The following is a 27851-nucleotide window of genomic DNA, read 5'->3' as shown; positions in this document are numbered from 1 at the left end:
TCTTTCCCTGCAATATGAGGCCCCTGCAGACAGAGCTGGAGCAACAAATCACCTATGGGGAAAAAAAAAAGGCTGGTACCTTCCTTTAATCTTCCCAGACTAATGCTTCCCAGGTTTTCTGTCCACATTGTATACACAGGCACTGCTCTCTCTCAATAAGCACCACCATTTTCTACGCCTAAAAGAATAAAGGAGTCTCAATTTGGGACTGACAAGCAGCCCTGATTTGTTTTTCCAAGACCCATTACCCTCTACATGCAGTTTCATGCATCACCAACAGTGGTTACTAGAACACTAGAGTATTTTTCATCACTCTCAAGACAACACCACAGTGACTATGGCACAACTTACCTCACCCTCTTATAACTACTTTTTTTTAAAAAAAAAAAAAAAGTAAATGCTTGCATCAGAATAACCAAATAACTTTGTGCACCTAAATTCTCCAAAAGAGCATTTTCACTAAGTCAGCATTTGAAAACCTTAATTCTAATCTCTTTATTAGCTCAAATGGTCCTTCTGCTAGATATCTCCCCATTTCACCCCACTATACCCATATCATTTTTCAAGTACGCCGTGTTTGACTAAAGTCTTTCAGTCTGCTGCATGCCAACCTGATTTTAGAAAGATATTAAAAGCCATCTTTTGTACTGGCTTGCTCTGATAGTTCACTGTTCTCCTGAAAAGCTTCCCATTTGAGTTAGTTTGGCTTCAGCCTCTAGCTCTCCCTACTGATTCCCCTGCTAGAGCAGAAAGCCTTGCAGTACCCTGTATTTTCACTGTGCACTAACAGAGCTCCACAGTCCTTGAGAAGCAAACCAGACTCTTCTCCAAGGGGCTTCAGCTTTCACACAGCAGCAAGCTGAAACTGCTCAGGAGCTGCTGCAGTTCAGAGGCAAGTCTGGGAGCTGCTTTTTGCCACAGACACAGCAGTTGCTCGAGGAGCTGTGGTGAGTAACTTGCAAGAGAGCTAGTTGAAGCTGCCAGTTCTTATTTGATGCTATACAAGCCAGAATTTCTCCATTCCTGCCTTCAAATTATTTTTGCAACTTCTATCTGCATCCTCTCCAGGCTTTCAAAATCCTTCTGAAGACTTGACAGCAGAGCTGCACACAGTGTTTCATTAAGCATCAACAGGGACAATAGGATGCCTCCATCCCCTCACTCCTGCTCCTTCCCTTCTCATCTGAGCCAAGAAATCTATCACTCCCTTTTACTGAGTGTAGAAAACTGGTTTTCAAGATACAGCCCCTGTTGCAGACTTGTTGAAACCCCTCCAAATATTTAGCTTTGCTAGTATTTTGATTATGGTTACACTACAAATAACATGTCTTTTTAAAAACCCTCTATGACCAAGTCATCCAGACCACTCCCTGCAGCCACCTTTATTTTATTTATCTTTCTGGCACTGGAACTGCCCCCAGTTGAAGTTTGTAGGTTTTGTTATTTGGGGTTTTCTTTTTGTTTTTATAAAGTTTTTCTCTCACGTGATGCATTTAGTGCTGTAAATTGCTTAGCACTATAGAATCTCACTAGAAATCAGCTCAGGAATTTCAGTTTCACAAAGAATTTATTGGGATTTGAAGTAATTAGTAGCCAGCTGATAGTTTTTAAGGTTATATCACACAAACTCCTTCTCATTTTTCTTGACTTTCAATACCAGAACATTATCAACTAAAAAAAAAACTTTAGAAGAAAAATACAACACAGATGTTATTATCAAACAACATTTCTACCATCCCTGTACACAATTCTCACTTTGCAGTATCACACAATACCATGCAGTAATATATAAATAAAAATAACTAGCAGTTATTTTATCCCTCTCAGTGATGGTTGGACTTGATTACCTTAGAGGTCTTTTCCAATTTTAATGATTCTATGAGTCCTCACACTCCTCACAGTAACAGCACAGACTTATCACCAGGCAGCTGAACCCCAATAACTTGTTTAGGATCACATGCAACAGGGCACTGACAGTGTGAATCACACAAGTTGCATGTTGAGATCCTGTACAAATCAAGATATTATTGACAGAAGCATGTTATCCACAGGATTGGGTTCACTAGCCCCATACTCCCATCCCCTACATGGAGGAAGAAGAAATTCAGCTCTGGTGTCTAATCACCCAGTTTACCTTTTCATGCTCTTAGCAGACCATTAGAACTCTTCAGGAATTCCCCCACTGCTCTAATACCAGTAATCAATTGCCAGGCCAGCATGTGCTCTCCTCTCTCTCTCTCTGGCCACTTATGATTCCTGGAAACACATTCACTGAAAAGCATTTCTTCTAGTACATACTCAAACTAGGACCCACCTTATAACCCTCCACTGAGGGAACTGTCCCCAGATACAGGCAAGCACACGTGAACAGGGATGAAAAGGCACTGAAGAGATGCCCACGTGCCTTTGGGAAGGAAAAACAGCCGAGCTCTCTCATGTCCTTCAACTTAAGGAATGCCTCATTTAATGATAGGAAAGGTACCATAAGGGGCCAAATCTAACTGGAATGGGTAAGGAACCAGATCATGGCATTGGTGCTTTGCTCCTGCCCCCTTCCTCCAGAAATGGGAGGGGAAGTAGTTTAGAATACCACATTCCCCCTTTTCTTCTCTCTCATATGCCTTCTAAAAGTGTCCTTCATTATATGAGCGTTTCACTTACACAAATCCTCAGCAAGTTACACAGAAGCCAAAGAGTTTCTTCTCGGGTGGTGACTTCCAGGGATTCCTCACATTATTTCGTAGGGGAGCAAGGAATTTCTTTGGACTAGAACTTGCTGAATTACTTCCTCACATACACTGCCTAACACACTTCCCATACACTGTTCTCCTGTGTGGTCTAAATTGCCTTCAACCCAGATGACAATCCCACTTGTGAAAAATTAAGGTCATCCTTTACATAGTCTTGTCTTCCATTGAAATGGAACAAAATAATGCACAATATGAGAATATATCATTCTCCCTGGTCATGATACATTTCCCCCCCTCCTCCTTGCAGACAGAATCTAAGAAAGCCAGGATTTACAGGGTGCCCAATCTATATATTGATATATTCTCTTGTAAGAAATATGAGCTGGTCTATCCAAAATACATCACCTCTATTCCTAAAAATAAATATTGAATAATAATTAACATTCATTTCCCAGGCACAGGCAGCAGACTGTGAATTGCAGATAGTGATTTAAGCACTTTCTTTTCAAAAGATTATAGATATTCCCCTTAACAAGGGGCTACAAATTCATGCATAAACTGTTTGTTCCCCTTGACTTGCACTCAAGACTTAAATGCTAGCAAAGATAACACCATGTACACTATAAAAAAAGAATGATGCTTAACTAAAATACATAAGCAAAAATCCTCAATTGTAAATAAAAATAAATCTAGAGTGTCTTTCATTTAAAGGGTTGAAAAATCAGGTTCCCCACTGACATATTCTTACATAGTAAAAAGTGTAAACACCAGGCAGGTTTTGTGTCCATCACAGCCTTGCACTGAGGCTCAAACTTTGATCTGATGGCTAAAATTGTCAAATGAAAGAGGCTGAAGTGTTCCCAAAAAAACACCACACTACCTGAAGAGGACTATGTTACTACAAGGTGTAACTAAGAGGAAGGTGTGAAGTGTTAAATACTTGCCCTCAGGGTTGATTGGCAAATCTAAAACTTGAGTAAAGCCTGCTTAAATACACACTACCCCATCAGGAAATCAGGTTTGATGAGCTAAAGTATTAAGTGCCTGTCGAATTGCATTGAGCAATATTAGGAATACACCAGTTTAAAGCCATTTCAGAGCTGCAGTTGTCCCCGTCTGTAGCTGAGAGCCAGGAATGAGCTGATGCAGCAGGATAGTCAATCCTTTGGCCACACAACTATCAAACAAGAAGGTTTATATACTACAAGGTCTGTCAGAACTCACACAGCTCCTGTTGCTACAAGAACAGCTCAAAAGGCAGTTAAGTGTTCCATCAGAAGTAGGAAATACTACACACAAAAATATTTGTTGTGTCTGCTGTATCCTGCACTTCACCACGCTGGGAAACAGAAGCAGCTGGAGAGGAGCCACTTTAATGAAGCCCCATGGGAGTACAAAGATAGAGATAATTGCAGCTTTATATCACTGCACTTCAGCCTGACTAACTTCTGTTCAGAAGTTCAGACGCGATTTCACAAATTAATGCAAGGTTTTTATTTTTCTTTTCGTTAAAAACAAACAAAAACCTCCCAGGCAGCACTTACGGAAAAGGCATTCATAAAAGAACAATGAGCTGAAGTTGTAAGTACAAAAGGCAGACATTCCTCCTAGAGGAAAAAGGCTGAGTTGCTACTATGAAGCTTCTCCAGTGTAAACACTGCAGGAAAAAAAGAGCAGAAATCCTGTCCAGGTCTGGGAAGGCTCATTTTATTTGTGACACCAGGAGATCACAAATCAGTGTTCCGCTGCTAGACACCCAGATGAGTGACACTTTCTGCTCAGAGCAGCTTCCAAACAATAGTTTTGGGGAAAGGAGAGCTATGAAAGGATAGCACATGTCCTACATTTTTCCCTTCAGTAGCAAAAAGGACTCAAGACCAAGGGAAATATAAAACCAGCAGAAGAGCTTGAAGTCAACTGTAACATGTCACTTTAATGCTTGCCTCTGTACATCTCACTTAGCAAAGCACCAAGTACTGATTTTCTGTATGAAATAGTAAAATGAAGAGATAATCTAATCTAGTGTAACTAATACTCTAATTATAGAAGCATATTTATTACTCCAAGATTTCCTTTCACCCTTCACTGAAACATGAACAAACAGCAATGGAATAAAACCCTACGATTTGCTGCTTTACAAAGTTAAGACCTATTTATTCATGAAGATTCAAAACTAGGATTCAGTGAAGATTTTAGGATTTGAGCCAGTACCAGCAGTGTTCCGAAATCCTTTCCTGAACACAGGCATTGAAAACAAATGATTAAGAGAACAATTTGTAGTTCTGCATTGTATATTATTAACATATTTTTTCCAGATCTGATGTTATATGTGAATATTCTGTCAACACATCCCCTTCTCCTGTTCCCTCACTGCTGCAGCTGGTGCTCAGAGACAAGGCAAGAAACTCGTTACGGCAAAAACAAGTTTCTCATTCTGCCAGCTCTAAAGGAAAAAAACATAAATTCAGTGCTACCAAGAGGGAGCGATGGATGGACACAAGGAAAGCACCAGTGGGACAACTGAGAACTGGGGCACATCAAGTCTCCCAATTCCTGAGCATGCTGGACTGCTTTTACTTTATGTATCCCAGTAGGAACACGGCTCTGCAGCGGTAGTGAGTGCTAAGCACTGTGCATATATGTTTTCTATATTAAATGCAAAATGAGAAGGAAAGTTCTCTTTAAAAAAACCCCGTGAGTATAGTTTTAACATTTTTCTTTCCAAGAAGAAAATACTCAGTGTTTTTCTAGAAGGCTCAAAGGCATCTCGCTGGTATCTATCGTAGGCTAGCTAGGAAAAAAAACAACCAACCTCAAGACTCCCCATGTCCCTTACCTCCCAGTGACAAAAGGGCATTGAGTAGTGGAGCAGCAAAAGATGGGTAACTGGTGGGGGGGACAGGAGAGGTGTCCTGGGAGGGAGAATAACTGCAGGGAGGCTTTAACCCAGCCTTTCAAGCCAATTCATTAAATCAAGGCCCACTTCTTCAAGTTGTGCTGAATCCATTTTCTCAAGATGCACGTGTTGTTATCCGCTTCATAAGATGGAGAGGAGATTATGCATGAGGGAAAACAGACAAACCACAAGCTTCTTCACCAGCTTATTTCCACATTATATGCCATCTCATAAAAAGTTATTAGAATACACTCTTCCAAAACTATGTCACAGCCTGATCCTCTAGGCCTGTTATTTGAGGCTTTAACGCAACCCCCTCAGCCTTGATTTTTAATGCTTTAAAATCTTGGCAAAGTTAGGAACTAACTCCCAACCTAACAACTGTGCAGCAGCTCTCCTGAGACACCACAGAGAGCAAGTCTTTGCTCTGTTTACACATACGACTGAGCAAGCTGGACACTTGAGAGGACAACCCGCCCCAGAAAGGTACCGACCTCAGTTTCTGCCAAAAGCACTTTAACATAACCACAATCTCTATTTTAAAGACAAGGTGTTTTCCCTTCCCCCATGAAGCCAAACATACACTTCATGCAACCTACTATTAATACAGCAGTACTACAGCAAGGCACAATTATAAATTAGCCTGCACAAAAGAGCATTGGAAGATCACACTGGCTGCAGTTAGCAGGCACTAAAATAGATTTAAATACAACTCTTTTGCATGAAGCATCTCAGAATGCCATTGTCAACTGCATCATCCCCTCACAGGCTGCAAATTTCCCTTAGCACTAAGTCATCTCTTTTAGGAACAAGAGGAGAGTAGTATCTAGACCAATGCAGAAATTTAAAAAATAAAGACAATGCATAAGCAGCAAACCCTCATGTTAAATTAACATGAAGTCTTTGGGCAGTTATTGAAATGAAATTGAGCTTTTAATATTTGACTGAGGAAGTTTTTCATTTTAAAGGGAAAAATTTTTTATCTTCATTGTCCTTCAAATACATGTTAATACCCAACAGGACAAGTTACACAAAGGCTACAGAGGAGACGTTATGTACCCGTAAACAAGTGTTCTAAGTGCTCTCCTTCCTGTTAATGAAGCCTGAGGAACAGGAGGCTGACACAGCCCTGGAACACTGAGCAGGCTGATTAGATAGAATTCAAGTATCTGTGATTCATGAACTTTTACTGCTACCAACAACTCGACTCACAAGTGGGCGAGTGAAAGCCAAGAAAGTAATGCCTTCCAGACAGAGCATTCAGGGCTAATAAAGGCAGCCCTCAGCACAGGCAGAGCCATGCACAATGAACAACTGATTCCGGGTATGGCATTTCATGTGCCATGCCCCCTTCCATACACATCTGAGCTGCTCCTGAGTCACTGGAGCCTTGACCACGTCAGTGTGCTCTAAAGCAGGCACGTGCTGCTCAGCTGAGCCACTTTCTGGACTCCCCTGACAGAGACTAAACCTGCAGCACCATCATGGGTACAGCACGTGTGGGCACACAAGTGTCCACCTCAAGCCCAGCACCATCAGCCCTGCTACTCCCTTCAGTGACCCCCACAAGCAAGAGCTGTTCAAACAGCTGGGCTGCCAAAAGTCATGGACCATCTCAACCATATCTACCTTCGAGGACCACTCTGGTGTTTGATCTGCTGCACAGTGGCTTGTGCACAGCAATTCTAGGCAGGGCTGTGACAGCTGGGAGCAGGAATATTCGGGTATCAGAGATCTCCCAACTCACATGAGTGCTCTGCCATCGACACAGCAGCTCAGCAGCACAGGCAAGCACTAGAACAGAAGGGATTAATGCTTCCTGAAAGCTCTAACTTTTGCTCATTGAGGCAAAACTATCACCTCTCACCATTTGCATAGCCCACAATCCTACCTGAAGCAGAGGTAGATTGTCACATCCCAAAATAATCTTCTCAGAGATTTGTTTGAAGCTATCCAACTCTTTGGCTTAGGAGGGTGCCTCTACACTCCTAAGTGGTTTAGTGCTTTTAAGGCTAAATGTGGTCATCTTCACCTTCACCAGTAAAAGGGTTCCACACCAAGAGTCTCCACAACAAGAAGAACTCGAGAAGAGCTGGAAGTACAGCAATAGCAGACAGGACAGCAGGAAGTGTGCAGCCACAGGTATAGAGGGAGATTAATCCTCCAGCATTAAGGACTAGAAATAAACTTGGATGCTACAGAGGTTTGCAGGGGAGATGCAAGCTCGTCTGCCAGGATTTGGGGATGCTCCTCACACCCACTCCCCAGGATAAAGTCTTGTGAACTTTAAGGTCTGGAATTAAACCCCACAGAAAACATGAAGAAAAGCATTTGCCAAAGGGTTTTAATAATGCATTGTCAAGAAGCAGTTGTTGTCTAACATCCAATATTGGAACAAAGTACAAGGTATAAAACAGATACTCCTGCTTAGACTTACAGTAAAATCTGGGTACAGGGTTCATTCAGTAACAACTTCTATACCCACTGAAGTTACAAATTCCTTCTCTCAAAAAAATTACAGTATTCTTTAAATAATGATTGGAATGACTTCCCCTCCCCAACCCCCCCATGCCTACATGGACATTTGACAACGACACTTCTGGAAAGGTTTCAAATTAGAGTAATGAATGGGACTACCTTAGTTCAATAACCTCATCTTCCTGCAATCTACTTCAGACCTTGGGTAAATTCACACATCCAAAGGAACTTGACAAACGTGCAACTTCTTTCCTTTATGAAATCCTTCTCTATTACTTCCAGAAAAAAAACAAACCACAGTGTTCCTCAGGAAGTGTCCTGGTTTTTTATATGAATCACAGAACGACAGCAATACTCTCAATTCTGGCAGTATCTGCTACTATAGGACAAAGACACTAAGAGAGAACATTAAATAACCAAGGTATTTTTAACCCAGGAAACCAGAGTTAGACATTGCCAGTAACAGTTGAGAACAGAACAGTATTTTAAGATATTTAACACGGGCTGCCTCTTGCACAAAAATTGCAAACATTTTGTTTTGACTTACAGCTTATTTATGACACTCAAGCAGCAAGAGTCAGTTTTTGAGAACAAAACACCCAACAGCAAGATTTGAGAAAGCTTTGGGGGGCAGGGATGAGTTACAGAAGAACACTTTGAGCTATTAGTAATTTCACAATCCAGCTTTTGGAACAAAATAAGAGCAGCTGCCCATGCTGAAGCAAGGTCAGCTTTGTTCCTGCCTGCCTCCCACCTGGACCACCAAGGCACTGCCTTAGTGCTGACCTTCAGCAGTGGAAGATTCTTTGGTGGGCTGGAGCAGAGAGAAAATGGTGTGGGAAACCAAATGCTAGCATAAGAAAACAGGGAGGAGGAAAAATTTCTGCATGTATCACAGTAGTCTATTGTCTGAAGTTCATAATAGCAAATGCCATCATATCAAGGCTAGCAGTCAAAAGGCATCCAAAAAAATCCTAAAGTACCTTTCAGTCCTCCTCCAAGTTTTTGTGGGTTTTCAGACACTGTCCTGTTCAATATTTCCTCCAAACCTGCTTGGTGGAAAACTCAAAACTAGGCAGGTTTGGATATATAAAGTGCAGTGCCATCAGATGTGCAAACTAAAGAAATCAGCTCATCATTGTTGAAGGGTTTTTTTTGATCACTCAAGCACTTACACCACAGATAAAAAGGTTCTGCTTTAGTAACACTGTAAGCACTTTAAGAGTACTCTTAACCTCAAGCAGAAAACCCACACCTCTTCCTCACTGTCTCTCAACCACATGATCTTCTCAATTATCTCTTCTGGAATTCTGGACTCAGGAGGAGACTGCACATTCAAGAGCTGCCCAGTCAAAACATTGTGAAGAGAAGAGCTTCAAAGGAGGGTAGGTTGGTTATCAGTGAGGTGAGATTACACTCACCCACCCACCCAGCCAGGGACTCCCAGCAGAGCTCCCCAAAGACCCAGTTGCATGAAAAAGACTCCCAGAGTCCAGCTGAGCCAAGGACTGAAGGACAGCTTTTACCAAGTCCCAAATCCAGACATTTCAGCAGTAATTTTGTGTTATGCTGGTGAAATATAACTAAGGCCAATCTCAGGAGCTGAACCATTCTTCAACAAAGGATCAGTTGTCTCAACACAAGGACCACAACAGGGCTTAACAGAGCTAGAAGAGCACCAAACCTCTGGCCATTTGGGGGAGTGACAGGGAGTTGCTGCTCCTGTGAATTTAGTAGTGTCAATATGAGAGGACAGCAGAACTCATTTAAGAATGCACACCCCTTAGAGACAGGGAGGGAAAAGGTGGAATAACCTAATTCAGCTGAAATTAAGCTTCAGCAACAGCAGTGGCTTAGGAAGAACATTGTCTGAAGGAGGGAACAGGAGCTCTAATCCTCAGAGGTCCTAACCCTTACCCAAAGAACAGCTTCTACAGAGCATTCCCCAAAGAGCTGGAGGAGAAGCAGGCTGCCCTAGGGTCAGAGATCTGGATCAGATGGGATGTAAATGTGTATGGATGATGTACACTCTGGTCTCACCAAGTCCCAATTCCCAGAAGTCTGATCCTACAAAAGCAAGTATCTCTCCAGTTAAAATTAACCGAGATTTGAGATTGACTACCAATAAAAAAACTAACAAATAAACAACACACCAGAAGTTTGCCTTGCTGCATAGCAAGCATAAAATATGGTTTATATCACCAGGAAAGCTTCACAGTCTTTTCAGACTCCCCTGCTCAAGAATTACATCTCTGATTGGAGCTGAACAGTACTGGTTTAACACAAGAGCTATCCAAGCTGCTAACTGGGAGCACTGGGTGATACAAGCCTCCAATCAGCTGAGAAATCTGGGAGGAGAAACAGAATTGTGCAGCTACTAGCTAGGTAACTAGACAACAGGCCCTGGAACTGAAGTGTCTTGGGTCACATGGGAGATGTGAAAGAAAAGCTAATTAAATAAAAATCAAACCTCTGTTCCCTTCCCTTTTCCTTCCCCTGGATTAGGGCAAGAGAGAAAGGAAAGCATGTCTTCCTACCTTAAACCCAGGGAAATCCCTGGAACCACAAGACTGGCAGCTGTCAACACCTCTGGATGATCCCCAGCCCAGGTCACTGTTCAGACACTGGTCTCGTTCTCACGAGGAGCCAGCCAAATGCAAGGGCAGCAGTCACTGGTGTGGGAGTTCCAGTGGGAACAGACAAAACCTGTCTGCAGTGCCCCAAACTCACAGTTTTTCAGCTTGATGGCTGTGGATACCCCTCCTTGCTTGCCAATATCAAAAAGCATAGGAGAAAGCATCTATCCCTCCCTGAGGGTGGTGAGCTGGGTGTAACAGAGCTCTCTGAGCTCACACTGATATGGAGCTGAAGGAAAACCAAGTCATTTGGCAGTGCTGGGCTTTTAATGAGCTTCCTCAAATCAAAGTGATAGGCATCTGCTGTTACTGAAATTAGAAGGCAAAAATACATATTACCACACACATTATCTCACACCAGGCATCAGCAGAGTCCAGAAATTCCTGAAGTACTGGCAGAATCACTGTGGACAAGAGACATATGCAGAACTTATAGACAAGTCTGTGCACAACACAGTCCTGCACAGAGGTCATGGGAGTACAAGCTCTGATGTAGACCCATGGCTAGACTAGCTTGTTTTCATGGAAGGACAGCTCATGAGAGGATAAAAAGAAAGAGTCATCTTGCAGAAACAAACCCATAGTGCTAAAGAACTCTGAATTGCTCTTATGACTGCCAAAGACAAATAACAGAATTTCTGCACACAGTGCTGAAGAGCTTGGGGCCTTCAGTGAATGAAGCATCCTCATAAGCACTTTGCTGGGGCTCCATCCCTCCAAAACAGATTATCTTGGTAAAGTACTCCCTGTTTTCTCCTCAGATCTTTGTGAGGTCTTTGGGGTTGAGTAGGAATAAACCAGCAGCATCCCAAACCAAAGCAGTCCTGCATCTAAAAAAGTATAAACATGTCTCAGACAAGAGACCTACCAACCCAGTGGAAAGAGGAATCTTTTGGTCTCCCCTCTAGTACTTCACTCAGTGAACAGATAAAGTTACTCATTTTACAGATGTAGCCATAAAAGATTCCCCAAAAGAAAAATATTTACATTCTGTTCTTTCTATCAACATCATCTCCAAGCACTCTGGAAAATAAGTATTTCCTAATTTGTAAAGCAGGAATAGCAGCTGTTTCTTTGAAACATTACTGTTGGCCCATGAAGCCTGAATTGCTCTCTGTGTTTTCAAAATAATTGCCCCTCTCAAAAAAGCCTTAGAGCACAGGACTCTCATCTGCTCTTTGATGCAGCTCCAGCTCCTCTGTTCCACGCTGCTGTGACCCAGTATATGCTACCTGATTTTTCCAAAACATTCTGTCCATTTAAGACAATTTTGTTTGCACATTACAGTTTGAAATCATAGGAAAAACACACCATTATCTGTATATTCCTCTTGGCACCCACACTTTCTCCTGAGCATGAAGCAACATACACATATATCGTTAGCAACAAACAGAATCATAGAATCATTAAGGTTGGAAAGACCTCTCAGATCATCAAGTCTACAATCAACCCAACACTACCATGATCACTAATCCGTGTCCCCAAGTGCCACGTCTACACATTTATTAAACACCTCAAGGGATGGTGACTCCAGCACCTCCCTGAGCAGCCTGGGCCAATGCCTCACCACTCTGCCAGGAAAGAAATTCTGCCTAATACCCAACCGAAACCTCCCCAGCACAGCATCAGCCCACTGCCTCTTACCCTATCACCAGTCATCTAGGAGACAAGACCAACCTCACCTCACTCCAGCCTCCTGTCAGGGCGTTGTAGAGAACAAGAAGGTCTCTCCTCAACCTCCTCTTCTCCAGACTCAACACCCCCAGGTCCCTCAGCCACTCCCCACAAGCCATGTTCCCCAGACCCCTCACCAGCTTTGTTGCCCTTCTCTGGACCCGCTCCAGCCTCTCAAGGTCTTTCTTGCCCTGGGGCACCCAGACCTGACTCCAGTCTTCAAGCTGTGCCCTCCCTAGTGCCAAGTCCAGGGGCACAACCAATTCCTTCCTCTTGCTGGACACCCTAGTTTTGAAACAGGCCAGGATGCTCAGAGAATCTTCAACTTCACTGAAAGAGGGTAACCCAAGAGTAAGACACACACTGCCTTTCACCTCTTCATAGTACCACAACTTCTGTCTTCAGGTTTGGGTACAAGCCTCAGCCAAGGTCAGGCTCTCTGTGTCATCTGTGCTATAAAGCTATACTTTATGCAGCCTAGAATCAAACTGTCTCTCTACAGGAGCTTTGCAGTTCAGAGCTAATGTGAAACTCACACTTCAGACCTGTGTGAAGTCCCCTCGTGACAGAGGTGACGAAGCATGTTTCCAAAACAGTAGCTAGGAATTCCTGTACTGGAGATGCCAACAGTCCCAGACTCTTCTAACTGCTGTATACGAGTCCCTGTGGTCATCAGACTGTTCCTACCTGTGCAGCAGCCCAGCCCACCCAAACACCCAGAACAGAGCAGCAGATTGTCATCACTTTAACATCCTAGGGAGGTTCTCAGTAATGCCAGCTTGCAGTGATGTGTTGTCCCTGACAGCATGTTCAAAAGGCAGTACCACCACCCAGGCAGAAACATTATGTTCAGTCCATGCACCTTCAATAGATCCAAAACCAGTTTCAGGTTTTCTCTTAACTGAAGCCAGTGAAACGAGTGGCTCTGCTGCCTGCAGGACAAATCCCACCTGCAGCTTTTCCAGTGGCACAAACAACTGAGAGCATTCCCTGATGGGCAGCAAAGGTTTGCAGTGTCTGACCACATACAACAGCATTTTACACTCGTAGATACTGTCCCTACTTTATCCAGCTCTCCACTACCACAAGACCAAACTCCCCCAGGTCATTTCTGATAGGGTTGCAGGGAGCTGCAAACTTGACAGAAATTGTGCAGTGGTGGGACACGCAGCCTGGCTCCCTGTGGGAAGTGAAGTGGAAGTTGTGGATGTTGTTGGCAAACACAACACCCCCAAGTTCCTTAACACCAGCCCCAGTGATCACTGCACCTTCCTCTGCTTTCAAAGAGCACCCACATCCAAGCAGAATCTGGTCTCAGTGTGATTTAAAGCAGATGTAGCTTAGACAGAGTTTACAAGGAAAGCATTTTTTTGATCTTCTGTCTACCCTCTGAAGGGAGAGCATGAAAACAAAAAGCATTAAGTCATAAAACTGTTGTAGTCCTCAGCAATTTTTAATTCCTCTTTCCTCACAACACATCTGCTTTTTATTAGAAAACACTCTACAGTGATTTTCCAAAACCTCTGACACGCATTTTGTTCAGTAGGTCCCAAAAGCTCAGGAAGGCAAACTCCAACCAAGTCACAGTTGTTATTTATTAAGCCCTACTAATGAAATTGGCCTAACCATTTTCTGCTGCCCAACCACCATTCCCTACTTCCCACTCTCCCTGCAAAGGGAAAGGATAGGGACTTAGCATGTGAAGATGATGCTCTCTTAATAGAAGAAAAGGACAGGACATGACATCAAGGCAACTATTATTCAAGCAGACTCAGTCTGATGAGCCAAGAAAAAGCTGCCTCTGCACAACTCGGGACTCTCAAGACACCCATGTGATTAAGTTACTTCAGAACAAATTAGTGCTCCGTGAACTGATTACACCACAAATGAGCCCAACAGGAAAGACAGAAGCCACTGACAGACCCAGGATCCTCCTGACAGCAGCTGAGCTCTGCAGCTCCCATCCAGAATGAGCACCAAAAAGCTGTCAGTGCCAAAAGAATTTCTGGTCTTTTTTTACTCAAAATTTACCAAGTACTTCAAAGCAGATGCAATATCTACAGCAGATAATCACAAGAAGCCTATACTCTCATTTTCCCTCGTCACTCAAAGCACAAATTGCAGCTCTCTCCCCCAACCTAATAATTATTCGTGTAGCTGCATTTTGCTCTTCTCCAGTAGCAGCATGAGACTTGATTGGAGCTGCAGGAACGCAGCCAGTGACTGTACAAGCTGCTGTTGTGATAGCACAAAGCAGAAGCCAACTCGGCAGGTAATTGGACTTGAAGTCAAGAAGATCTTCCCCAGTCAGCCTGAAATAGTAATTTCATAAGGGAGAAAATAGGTTGTCTTTATCTACCACAGGTTACCAAAGGAAATCTTTGATCCCAAGGAAGACAGACATAAATACTGAGACATCCCACCATAAAAAGATATTAAAGGTGGTTTTTTTTGTACTCTGCAGAAATTTAAAGGACATTTGCAACCTTCTATTAAGTCAGCATTACAAACGCAAATGCTTAGGTATCAAAGCACCAACATTCACCTGTTAGAAACTGGTACTTCTAGTGCTTGCCAGCTGTATTCTCTTGCCCACTGACTCAGTACTTTGGAAGGTCTCAGAATTCATTCATGCTTCCAGAGTAATCCTAGGGAATCCTGGAGGGCTAACACCAACAATTCATCTTTCCTAAAGCCATACTTCAAGTAACTCAAATGCACATGAAGCCCCATCTTCATTTTTCTAAACTTCACACCCATGGAAGTGGTTCCAAATCACCAGAAACCAATGATGAAATCTAAATGCATGCACACCTAAGGTCACGGGGAATTACATGGCTTGAGGGTTTTCACCAGGAAACCCACAGTCAATGCCAGCTGCCAGCACGCCTCCCACACAGAACTGGGGGAGTTCTCTCCCAACGTTTCACAAAAAGAACTCCAAGGAACAATATCTAACAAAGTTATCATGACTAGGAAGGGAAGAAGGGAAGACCCACCTGTATTTGCACAGGGGAAGGTGGTAACCTAAACCAGCCCACTGAACCAAACTGGCTGTGCACAGGAACATGAACATCTTTGCTTAGCAGAAATTGGGATCATACAGTTCTATTTATGCAGGGCATATTATTCATCTACTTAAGAATAATATTCTGTACAAGCCAACCTTGTCATAGAATCACAGAATCATCACCTCAGACACCAGCAGACCCAGACCCCAGTTCCATGGCATTAACTGTGGTGTGTGAAAGCAACAGTTAAGACAACACAACCAAAAAAAAATAAACATTGCAACAAACTTCTGATTTTGTTAAATAGCTCTAATAGCTTGAAAATAAAAATCAGCAGTCCTAGCTATGTCATGATGGTCTAGTAACAAACTTAGACCCAAGAGTCTGGTAGTCAGAAAGTTTTCACCTCAGTCATGACTGATGACAGTTTTCCTCCTCATCAGGAGGCCCAAGTAAATGCAAGGAATGGCCTCTCCTGTGACTTGACTTAACTTTGAAACAAACTCTCATCTAACAAAGAGGGTTATTAAAATATTGATTAAGGTTCATACCTAGTAAATGAGAAGTCTCACACTTCCCCCCTCCCTGCCACAGACAGTTACATGCACATAAGAGACAGCATAAGAGTTTTAAGCTTCCCTTCTAACAGTAGTACCAATTGTGACAATGATGCAGGAAGTCTGTCTCAAACAACTGGTCTGAGTTTTGTAAAAGAGGGGACACTAGAAAATTCCCCGAGTGGTGCCTCAGCATAAGGTTGAAGAGATGCATGCATACTTTAACAATACTAGAAAAGAAACTCAAATTCTTACCCTACACAGTGTTAGCCCCCCGAACATACCTGTGTATCCTCAGAAGGCCAAACAATCCTAAATCTTCTCCAGTGCCTCTAGAAGGCAGAGTGGCAAAACACAGGCACTCCAATGGAAAAAAACAAAAGGCACTGATTCATGTGCAATTAGCTCAGCTAAATTTACTACTGGAGCCATTGCTAATCCAGCTGTCCTTGACACCTGCATAGCAGGGACAATGGAACATGACAAGCATCCTCTTACAATCTATTGCAGTTTTCAGCATCCTCTCACAATCTACTGCAGTTTTCAGGCTGACACGCTAACTGAAAAATCTGTGACAGCTCCAGTTCTTGAGCTGCTGCATTAGTGGAATTAGCACAAAACCAGCCATGCACTTAATTCCAGCACCCGTGCCACGGCAGAGACAAAACAAATGGAGACAGTCAGTGCTTTACCCACCTCTGCCAATTCCACCCCCCCAAAAAGCAGCAGTACTCTCACAGTAACGTTTGCTTTCCACACCAAGATTCAGTTTACACAGCGACAGACAAGCAAAGCAAAACAGAGAACTGGTATCTGGGAGGCTAGAAGGAAGGATGTAAAGGGAGGAAACTTGTTAATATCCTGTGCAGCACAAGTTCCCACTCTTTTATCTTCCTTAAATAAGATTTAGACTGGAAGACTGAGAACAGAACAAAATTTTTGAGGTCAAGTTGCACATGATTTTCTAGTAACAAAGCAGTTTGCTCTTTTCTCTGCTAGTCTGTGTTTCTGCAGTCTCTTCCAGAAGTTGCATGCAGAAACCATTCTTGGTAAAACAGACTCAGGTTCTGCTGCCTAAGATGTCAGAAAAGCCTCCAAAAGTGTCTTAAGTTGTCAGTGTCCTTTCTGTGCAACGAAAGAGCATTAACTGAAATCCACCGCATCACTGTTCTGGCACAGGGCCACCAGCCCGGCCCCAGACAACAGTATAAATAGACAAAAGCTCTTTTATAAGGGTTCAGAGAAAGTGCAAAAGAATAGGTTCAGTTTGGCACACCTACCTGAACCCAAACCCTCAAGGGGGGGGGGTTTTTTTTTGGGGGGGGGGGGGGGTGGCTTTAATCCCTCAGCCCCCGTGCTATCATTATAAGGGCATTCATTTGTGCAGCACACATTTTCTCTGCCCTACAGCAACAATGTGGAGGAACATTAACCAGACACCTTGCAGCGTCTGCGAGGTGTTTAAATATTGTTGCAACTCAAATGCCAACAGATCTGCAGCCCAAATGCTTAAGATTATCCAGTGAGAACATGTCTGTATTTCCATCAGCTATGCAAAACATTTCCCCCCCCCCATTTGTTACATTTTAAGCAGCAGACCACAGTTACCAACAAACATACACTACAGCCCTGTTCTGAGTGTTGATTTCATCAGGAAGATTTAACCCAAATGCTTTCATTTTTAGAATGCAAACACTGAAAAATATTTACAGACACTTTTAATCCAAAAAGGCTAAATATTTAGCCACGCTAAGCAGGTCCTGTACACTCCCCACCACTTCTGAGAATGGTGTATTTAGGTTCTCTCTCTCACACTATGCATTTTGGGAAAAGTGATGTACAGCTCTTACAAACCATCCACTTTGTAGAGTGCCACCACAGAACTGCTCCTCCAGTGCAGCCCCAACACTAATAACTTTTTGCTTCTAGAAAGAAGGCTTTGAGAGAAGACAGCATCACTTTTTGCAGCTTGGAACTATGTTCCACCACCAGAAATCTCACCTGAACAGTTCTATACCTTAATACATTATTATGTTAATAGACATACTGCTTTTCCTCCATAAACTACTATCTTAACATATTTACTTTACTGCTTTTCCCCCTTCATCTGCCTTAAACCTCAGGTAAAAACGTGTACAGTAACATTAGTAGCAAGAAAAATGAGAGGCTCAGCAGGATCACAATAGTTTTTTTATACTGTGTCAGTTATCTTATTGAAGAGGAAAGAGACATACCAATCTTACACTCCAGTGAGAAAGAAATTTAAATACTTTTTGTATTTACATCACCTGACTACTCCTTGTCTGAGATACAGTCAGCACTGAGAGAGTCAGCTTTCAGTACAGGCACAGAAAGGTCAGTCTTGCTGAGGTTTAAGATGATTTTAAACAGGCAACTGGATTAAAGATATGCACCCCCAGAAAGAAAATCCACTGCAGACTTGTCATTCAAACAAATCTATCTGACTAGCACAGAATGGAACAGCAGCAGGGTAAATCAGCAGTAATACACAAGTTGTTTTCTACCCAGGATCATCAGAAAAACCAGGATTTGTCCCACTGACTCTTACCTTTGATGCTTGGGGAGTGGAAATCACATGAACAGTGCTGGGCTTAACTCCATTTGCCTTCGGTCGCTTGTAAAGGGCAAACCTGCTTTTCCTGCGTCCTCTGTCACCATTTGGGAGGGATCCATTATACCTAGAAGGAAACAAAAAATTGCCATAAACCACCACCACCACATGGAACACAGAACAGGAGAGCAACAATTTGGTGACATCAGGATGCTGTGACCAAATGCATGGGCAAAACCAAAAAAGTAACCATGGTAAGCTGTATTTCCTGAATTATGAGTAGTTGAATAATCCTTACCTACCAGTGGTTGAAATCTTATTAATCATTAATAAGGTAATCAACTACAAATGAAATACCGAGTTGTTCAGTCGTAGAAATACTTCTTTGCCTCTAGAATCAAAGGAGTTTGGAAGAACAATTCCTAAATCTTCTCTGCAGTTTCAGAATATCCCCCTCCCCAGACCTCACACAGGAACAGACAAGAGGAGCAACAGGGGTGATTTGGAAAAACAAAATCATTTAGGGGCAAGTAAAACTAAGTTAAAAGGAATTTTACTCTACTTAGTTTCAGCTGGTTTTTTTCCCCTTTTTTTTCAAACTCTAATCCTAAAGGCTTCATCTATTATTAAGGAAGGAGGATGCAAGTGATTTTAATTTATGTGACTGTATCTGAAGACTCACTAATCACTTCCTGTATCAGGTGTAACACAGTAGCCTTCAACAGTTCTTTCATCTCTCTCTGAGGACAGAGACCCAATGGATTAATTATTCAGAGAAGTCTGAAGCCTCAGGAGGACACAGCTCCTTCCCCAGGGAAGGGATGAGCTGGGAATTTCTTTGCAGTGCATAAGCATTGAATTCACTGCCAACCCACCCTGAAGATTTAGGGCAGGTAGATGCTTCTTATCACAGCACTGTCACCACCTATAACATTCTTGCTAACTCTCAGCTGGTCTGTGAAGGTCTCTTAGGGCTTTACTTCACTGCAGAGTTGTCTCTCCCACTCCCAATCCTCAGAGATCTCAGACTTTTCCTGGAACAGCCACAGATGTCATCCCACTTACAAATTTCATCTGTCCTGCTGGTGAGGTCTATTCTACACTGACCACATATATCCCTCTCCTGCAGTCTTTGATTAAAAACTAACATCACAGTCAGGAAAAGAATCTGCAAAGGAGAAGACAGAGTAAGATTTAAAGGTGACTAACTCCCTGCAAAGCAAAAGAGGTTAAAATAAAATTTGGAGAAGTCATTGTCTGTTTAAGGATACACTTAGAAGTAGTTCAGCCCTACATCCACCACACTACCTGCAGAGGAGGATCATCTGTAGCCCTGCAAAAGCTTCATGGTCACTCAGTGCTGTACGAGCAGCTCCTAAGACAAGCCCTGAAAAGCAATGCAGTGACCCAGAACCCTTTTTAAATTATTACAGTCTGTATATGTAACTAACTAGTTTCTGTAACACGAGAATGTGCCTGGAGAGCCTCGTACCCTTTCACAAACAAATGAGAAAAGGGCAGTGGATGAAGGCACGTGGTCCCACTGCTCAGGCTGTGGAGCAGTGCTCTGCAGAAGGCTTCCTTCTTGCTTCCTTCAGGCAAGGATCACCCACTGTCATGCAGGAAAACAGTTTAAACCTTTACCTGCACACTCTCCAAATACCTGTGGCCTGAACTGCAGGACTGCTGAATGTTTGTGAGCACAAACAAGAACAGATTTCAGATGGAAGTGATCTCAAATATAAGTCCTCTACAACATAGAGGGTCAAGGGATGTGACCCTCCCCCTCTACTTTGTTCTTATAAGACCTCACCTGGAGTACTGCATCCAGCTCTAGAGCCCCCAGCACAAGAACATCATGGACCTGTTGGAGCAGGTGCAGAAGAGGCCACAAAGATGATATGAGGCCTGGAACCCCTCTCCTGTGAGGCCAGGCTGAGAGAGTTTGGCTTGGTCAGTCTAGAGAAGAGAAGGCTCTGGGGAGACCTTGCAGCCTTCCAGTACCTGAAGGCAGCCTGCAAGAGAGCTGGGAAGGGACCTTATACAAGGGCTTGCAGTGCTAGGACAAGGGGTAACAGGTTCAGACTGGAACAGGGTAAATTTAGGTAAGAAATTATGAAGAAGCTCTTCACCATGAGGGTGCTGAGACACTGGAACATGTTGCCCAGGGAAGTTTGTGGATGCTCCATCCCTGGATGCACTCAAGGCAAGGTTGGACACTGCTTCAAGCAACTTGATCTAGTGGAAGGTGTCCCTGGCCATGGCAGGGGGTTGGAACTAGATGATCTTTAAGGTCCCTCTCAATCCAAACCATTCTGTGATAAAAACAGACCTTTTTTTTTAATATTCCTTTAGTACATGATGATAGAGAGACATAATAAGAGGTTTTCAGCTGGGCTGCAATGGAACTTGCTCTCCCACACCCATTTTCACAGAGGAGACCATTGTAATTTTCTGGAATACTGAAAGATTCCCCAGCACAGCAGGAAAACAACAGGAGTAAATGACCATTATTTCATGCCAGACCTACACATACCTGGAAACTCGTTGTTAACCCTACCCAAGAGAAGAGCAGAGCTCAATTAACCCAGCACATCTTCATCACCAGAGACCAGCTCTTGAAAAGATGCATCAATATGATCCACAGGCAACTCGCACACCAGCCCTCAAAAGAGGGAGGATTTGTTTCTGCAGCCTAAACCTTCCTAATGAACAGACATGCTCTCCTTCAAAGACACTATTACCAGGAATACACCAGCAGGTTTTAACCTGCCTGAAGACAACATTCTTTCTATGAGTATTTTTATCTGAACACCTGAGACAGCAACAACTTTTTCAGACATGCATACAAGTATCACCACTAGCTTTCCATCCTGTAGTGAAACCCTGTATCTGTATAAGTGCTAATCACTAGTGAATGTGAGTAGTTTCACTGAAAGTTAAAACCAGTCTAGTGGGGTTATTTTGTTTGTTTTTTCTCATGTTCACAAAACAATGGTCACTGGGAAAGGCTACTTGGTTTTAAGGTCTCTGGGGGATCTAATTATCTTCTGAAAAAAAAAAACCAAGAGAATGAAAGAAGCCAGTCAAGGTTAAACAGCCTTTTGGAAAGTTTAAATAGGAAGGAAACAAAAACCAAGTGAAAGTTTAGTTCATTCATCCCCATTAGGGCTGACAAGCTCTCATGCAGGTTTGCTTTGTGCCAGTTTCTGAATTTCGTTTGCACAAAAGGGCAGAAAGAACCGAGTGGCACTTTTATTATTTGTTACGCTTTAATTATAGGCCTGCAAGTTTTATTTTGATCTGGCATGGGTAAAAAGAGGTCAGACAACTACCAGAAGAAAGCGAGCTCAGAGAATTTGCCCCTTTCCTCTCCACAGCCAGCAGCCACCTTCAGGTTTTCTAGGCCAGGTCTCTCAAGTTGTTCACCACAGCCCAGCCCTCCCTGTGGCACCTGGGCCACGCCTTTCCTTGCCACTACCCAAACAATCTACACCCCAAATGAGACGCTGTTCATGCCACGGGATCTCAGCCGCAGCAGGACCCACGCCCACCCACTCCCCCAGCCCCTCTGTCCTGGGATCTGCAGGGCTCCGACGGCTCAGGGAGCAGCAGAGCCACCTCCACCTCTTGCCAAGTCCCTGCCTTTCTAAACTCAGCCATCCCCCAGGACACATGGTTTCAGCATACAGGAGGAGGCAAGCAGACGTGGCCACCCACACCTCGCCAAGTCAGCTTTGCTAAGCGCTGGCACGTGGAGCCACAGCAAGAGCAGCAGCCCTCTCCCACCCTTCATCTTCCTCAACTCTTCCACCACGCAGTGTCTGCATGAGCAACAGCTGCCTCTCCTAGGCAGCAGCAGGACTGAGCTGCAGAGGAGAAGAGGGACAAGGACTACAGCCACAAATTCCCTGTCACTGAACACCAGGAGACTCTGAGCTTCCTCGCACCCAACAGGAGCTTCATAATCAGAGCAGAAGCTCCTTGTTGAATCCTCTCATAACCCCCCTCCAGAAGCAATGGCCCATTTCCCTCCTCCTGGCACCCTTCCAATAGCTCCAGAAGCCTGGTGCACCTTAGGGACCAGCACATCAGCAAGACAACTCTTTGCTTCAGAAGATGGCCACCACTACCAACAACAACCTGCAGCTGGAACTCTCCATCCCACCAGAAGGCTACAAGAAACATTATTTCCAACTAATAAAACTATCAAAGGGAAATTAGAGTTCCCTGAGAGAGAATGACCATTTTGGAGACCACCCTGCTCACATACAGATCTACAGGGTACTTCAAGTTCTCCAGGTGTTCCAAAACAGGCAGTAAGAGCAGCCCTACACCATTTCCAACTGCTCCTCAGGGACAGCAACACTGGGACAGGCAGCATTATGAAAGCTTGTGGGATAATTAGCTCTGTTGATAGCAGTACTCCTTGCAAATAAAGGGAGTGGTGCTGGCATAGGCTATGGGCACCATAATTACCAAAGCCAGTTTCCTACAGATTTACATCAAACAGTTGAGGACTTTGGTATACAATGAAATGCAAACTCAGTGAGGTTTTTCCCATGGCTGGGGTAGGTACTGAAAGCCTCTCCTCTGCCTGGTGGATTCATGGCTGTCTGGAGAGCAAGACCACACTTGCTCTCTCCCACAGTCCAAACTCTGTGGCAAGTTCCTTTTTTCTACAAGTCTTGTAGGAACCTACCCGACTGCTTCAGAGAGCATCAACAAGTTCTGAACCATTTGTGGACTGGCTTGTTAAACAAGCTTTTTTTTTTTTGGGTTTGTTTTGCTTTTTTAAAAAGGAATCGAGCTCAGACAGTGGCAAACAGTAAACAAGAACTCTTATTATTGACAAGAGATCAAAAACCTTGACTTGCACCTTAAAAAATTAGACTTCAACTAAGCAAAGCCACACTCAAAATTAAGAGGAATATCTAAATAGCTACCAGACAAACTGCTGCATGTAGCTCTTTGTAGCATTGTTGACAATCAAAAACCAAACTACCACAAAACTTACTCCTCCCTATCTATGCAACCTACTTCCTAAAAGACAACAAACTGAAAAAAATTATAAAATTTTCATAGGTAGTATTTCCCTTGAACAAAAAGGAGTCATTTCACTTTGATTTCCTCACCTACTGCTAGCAGTTCTACTGCACACCTCATCATTTTTAGCTACACACCATCCCAAAAGACATCTTTGCTGCTCTAAAAACTGTACAAGTAGTCAGACTTGAGTGAATTTTTCCTGTAGAGTACATTCTGATTCCATGTTTGGTATCACCAAGCAGTATATACTCCACAGATATCAAAAACGCAGCTTGTGCTTGCAGTGTATTTTCACTGAACCAGCGTGGGCCAAAACTGCTGCCAAAAGCAGCAGTCCCACCTTTCATTTGCTAGTTTGTTCCTGTGATTTCCCTCCCTGGTTCACACCAAGGGGATACAAAATCAGATTTCTGCTTTCGGTTTAGTTTTAAACCTCATCAATTCCTGGCTCTCCAGTTCACTGCAAAGCCACAGAAGCACTTGTATCAGCAACAAGGGAAAAGTGGCACAGAGGGCAGGAGAGGTTATAGAATCACTAAGGTTGGAAAACACCTCCAAGATCTTTATCCCAACACTACCATGACCATTAAACCATGTCCTGAAGTATCACATCTACACATTTTTTGAATGCCTCCGTGGATGGCAACTCCACCACCTCCTCCAAAGCATCTCCAGAGTCTACAGTTATGATACCTACAACATCAGAAGTCTGGAGATCCACGATTCCCCTCCACAACATCCATCCCCAGCGCTTTTTCACGACCATACACTCAAGCCATGAGTAATTAGAAAGCTCTCTTCTGCTGGAGCACCCAACATTTACTCCCTTGAACACAGATGAAAAGGGGAAAAAAGCCACATTCTGGTTTATATCAAAACACAGACAGCTTCAACATGTGCAATACTGACAATAAGTGAACTTGGACCTCCTCTTATGTCATTTCACTGCCAGTACTTCATACTCCTCCCAATCCCCCTCCTATCATAACGAACAATCTATTTTGTATTTAAGAGAAATTTTTCATTTTTTTTTAAAGACAATATGTATTCCAGATGTGTTTTTTTCTGTACCAGACCTTCCTAAAATGCAGTTGCTGACTGTCTATTATCTGAGGATTTTGATGAAACAGAACAGTGAAGTTCTTAATCTCATTGGGAAGCCTTGCCAAATCAGGAAAGCCAAGATAAGTGGCACTTCTGTACCAACAGGATAGTACTGGTTTATTTTCTCCTTTGAACTCTACTCCCTGGTACTGTGTATCAGCATCAGAGATAGGAACTCAATATGAATTTACATCTAAGCTTGTCTCCAGCTGATTAGTACATGCATTGATTTCTGTCCCAGGAGCAGCCTCCTCCACCACCAGAGGTATGTTAATCACCAGTCTGTCGCTGCAGTGCAGTTCTGGCAGGGAACACCAGGGCTGTTGCTTCAACATTGCAGTGCTTCACAGATGACTAAAGCAGACCACAACAAAAACCCTGAATGTTGAGGCTTCTTGTGGATTGGAAGGAAGCTACTGTTGTCCTTATCCCCCAGCATTCAACAAGCAGCTCAAACAATCCAGAGTGACCAGAAGGTTCCCTTCTGTCATCCAAAGATGCACTTCCCCCATCACAGGTACCTTTGGAAATCTGTACAGAGCCTTGACAGAAAAGAGCTAGACAGAACTTCAGGGAGTCATCTAGTCCACTCCTAACTCAAAGGTCTGATCCAGTCCATCCCTGACTTTTCTGTCTCAGTCTGGAAGACCCAGGCCTGCCCACCTTGTTCCAACATCTTTAGAGTTCAAACTCTCCCCGAACACACAGCAAGGGAGACCAAGGTCAAAGCAAGTCTCCTGCACTTCCTGCCAAATCCACCAAAGAACCTAAACAATTTGCTCTCTTTTCCTCTTCACAGCAGGCTCACGTCCTAGAAGATTTGATTCCCATCTGATTTTCTTTTTTTCTGAAGGAAAACATTTTAAAATGTTACAGAAGCCAACTAAAGCAGCCTTGAGTTTTGTTACTACAGTAACTATGAGCAACTCAAGGGCAAGCAAAGGGCTTCTACCCTTTGAGTAACAAGGGCCAGTGATGGGAGGCTTTTAGTTTATGGAACCTGGGAGGAAGTTCAGAATGGAAGGCACAGTCCCACCTCAGACTGCTGGCTCAGACCTCTCTACAGGCACAAAGGCCTCCTCATCCCTACCAGTACAGCTGCACGAAGCACTCTTCCTGCAGAGCAAGAAAATCCAAACCAGCAGGTTCCAAAGTCCCAAACAGTCTCATCTCTTTCCCCCATTAAATGCAATGGTTTTGCATCTGTGAACTTGGTTCTCCCTGAGAAAGGGGTGTTGGAATAGTTCATTGTGACTATAATCAGCTTTTTTTCCTTTTGAGACAAGCGTTTGTTCTTACAACTTGCATTTGTGAAGCCATGTTACTCTCACAAAACACTTTGGGGAGCATTCCCTTCTCCAGTACTTCTGGAATGCTCATTGGCAGAGTGATCAATCCTGTGTGCTCACCACAAGCCTCCTCTTCCCCAGCACCAAATTTCAGCACTGCCTGCCTAGTTTCCTGCTACCTGTAGAGTCCTGAGTCTCCAGAGAAGTTGCAGTGCTTCTCTGAAATTCAGTCTGACCTGATAACCCCTCTGGTTAGTAGATGTTTCAGAGAGCAGGTCAACCTGCATTGCTGGCTAGTAATTTGGGGGTATTTTTTCATGTTTTTTTTTGTTAAGGTACCTTTCAAAAGTTGCTTCAAATTATTCCTGCTACCATTAAGAACCTAGCAGTGAGCTTGACAAAAACCTGTATATGCACATATGGTGCTTTTATGCTTAAATACAGCCAGTGTCTTTCTGAGTGTTATCAGAAATGTGGATTAGCTGAACATGTGGCTAAAAGGTTATGCACACCAGGGAAAAAAAAAAAAAAAAACAACAAAACAACAACAACTTTCAGACACCTACAGCAGATAGATAAGCTAGACCCTACTTCCCTCCTTCACAAGATACACAAATTAAGCAGGACCTTATCTACTGAAAACATCACAAGAAATCACACGTGAAGTAGCTGGGGTTCTCCAGAGTGACCTTACTTCTCCCCTTGATGCTCTGGAACAGAACTGGTTGCTCTTCTGGTTCACAAGTTCCTGACTGAGGGAGGAAAAAAAAACTCTCTGGCTGCTGTGGCCTCTTCTCACTGTCAACATCCCCCCCCCCTAGAGATGAAAAGATCTGCTATGCTACAGCTCCGATGAATTCAGAGGCTGCTGTTAAACTATCCCACTCCACACTCTCTCCACTGTAGCAAAACTGCCTCGCTATTATTACAGCAGGAACAGAAGAGTTAAAAAACAAAATCAAGTTTAGGAAGAATGTTTCTAGAAAACACAGCTGACTAATCTTCATACACATTTAGCTCAGGTACCATAAGCAACTGAAGAAAATATACACCTGCTCTGCATAAACTTCATCCTATACAAAAAGTTCAAGGATGCTATTGGCTTGCAAATACCAAATCAGTTGTGTAACAACTGCTTTGAATCAGCTTTATTGACACTACACATCCAGCTTCCTTCAAAATTCCCAAACCTCTCTATTATTTTGATACTCTCCCCCTCACTGGTGTGTGAAAATAAAGAGTTATATTCTTATAATTCTCATCATTCTCTTTGGCTATTTTTTTCCTTAGGAAGTGGCTTCTTACTTGCCCTAGACTTTCTCAAAAATACTTTTTTACTTCTGCTTTTGTGAAATCAAAGATAGCAGACCCTCGCCAGTACTTCTGAAAGATGCAAGTTTCCATTGGCAAGCTTAGTTTAATTAAATCCAAGATCTTCAACTGCAGGCATTAATGACAATGTGGAAATGGGTATTTCAAGAGGCAGTAATAGAGGGTATTTGCTCCATAGGCTTCTGAGAGACAACTCTATAAGCAGCACAAGAGTTTGATTAAAAGCTAATACTCTTAAAAAGCCTAAAGGAGCAGGCTGCTGGAGACTACCAGAGCATCAGAATAAGCTTCGATTAAAGTAGTCAAATAACCTGATAGTTTCAAACAACTTAATAGCTGAAAACCTATAGAGGAAGCTGAGTTAAGCATTACAGCCAGAGAAAGGAATGGTTATAATCTCACCTACAACACACATTTCTTTGAAGCCATCCATAACCATAAAACCAGTAGGGATAAAGAGTAGCTACCTTCATCAGGAAAAAAAAACACCAAGCCCCTACATTTAAGATACTGTTGTATCAATGTCAACATAAATAATATGCCAGCAGAGCATTAGAATACAA

General features: G+C 43.1%; 1 protein-coding gene across 1 annotated transcript in view; it reads right to left on the bottom strand.

Moving 5' to 3' along the window:
* Window positions 1-18641, bottom strand: part of LOC103771788 (E3 ubiquitin-protein ligase pellino homolog 2-like) — a gene marked incomplete at its 5' end in the record, with an annotated part of 43726 nt that extends 25085 nt beyond the window's left edge. Inside the window, one exon of the mRNA XM_008939099.1 lies at window positions 18512-18641. Coding sequence (XP_008937347.1) covers window positions 18512-18641 — 130 coding nt within the window. The remainder of the gene's footprint in view (window positions 1-18511) is intronic.
* Between the last annotated feature and the right edge of the window lie 9210 nt (window positions 18642-27851).

Source organism: Merops nubicus, unplaced genomic scaffold (assembly GCF_000691845.1).
Source record: "Merops nubicus isolate BGI_N331 unplaced genomic scaffold, ASM69184v1 scaffold5314, whole genome shotgun sequence".
NCBI lineage: Eukaryota > Metazoa > Chordata > Aves > Coraciiformes > Meropidae > Merops > Merops nubicus.
This window is presented reverse-complemented; position numbering and strand designations above follow the sequence as displayed.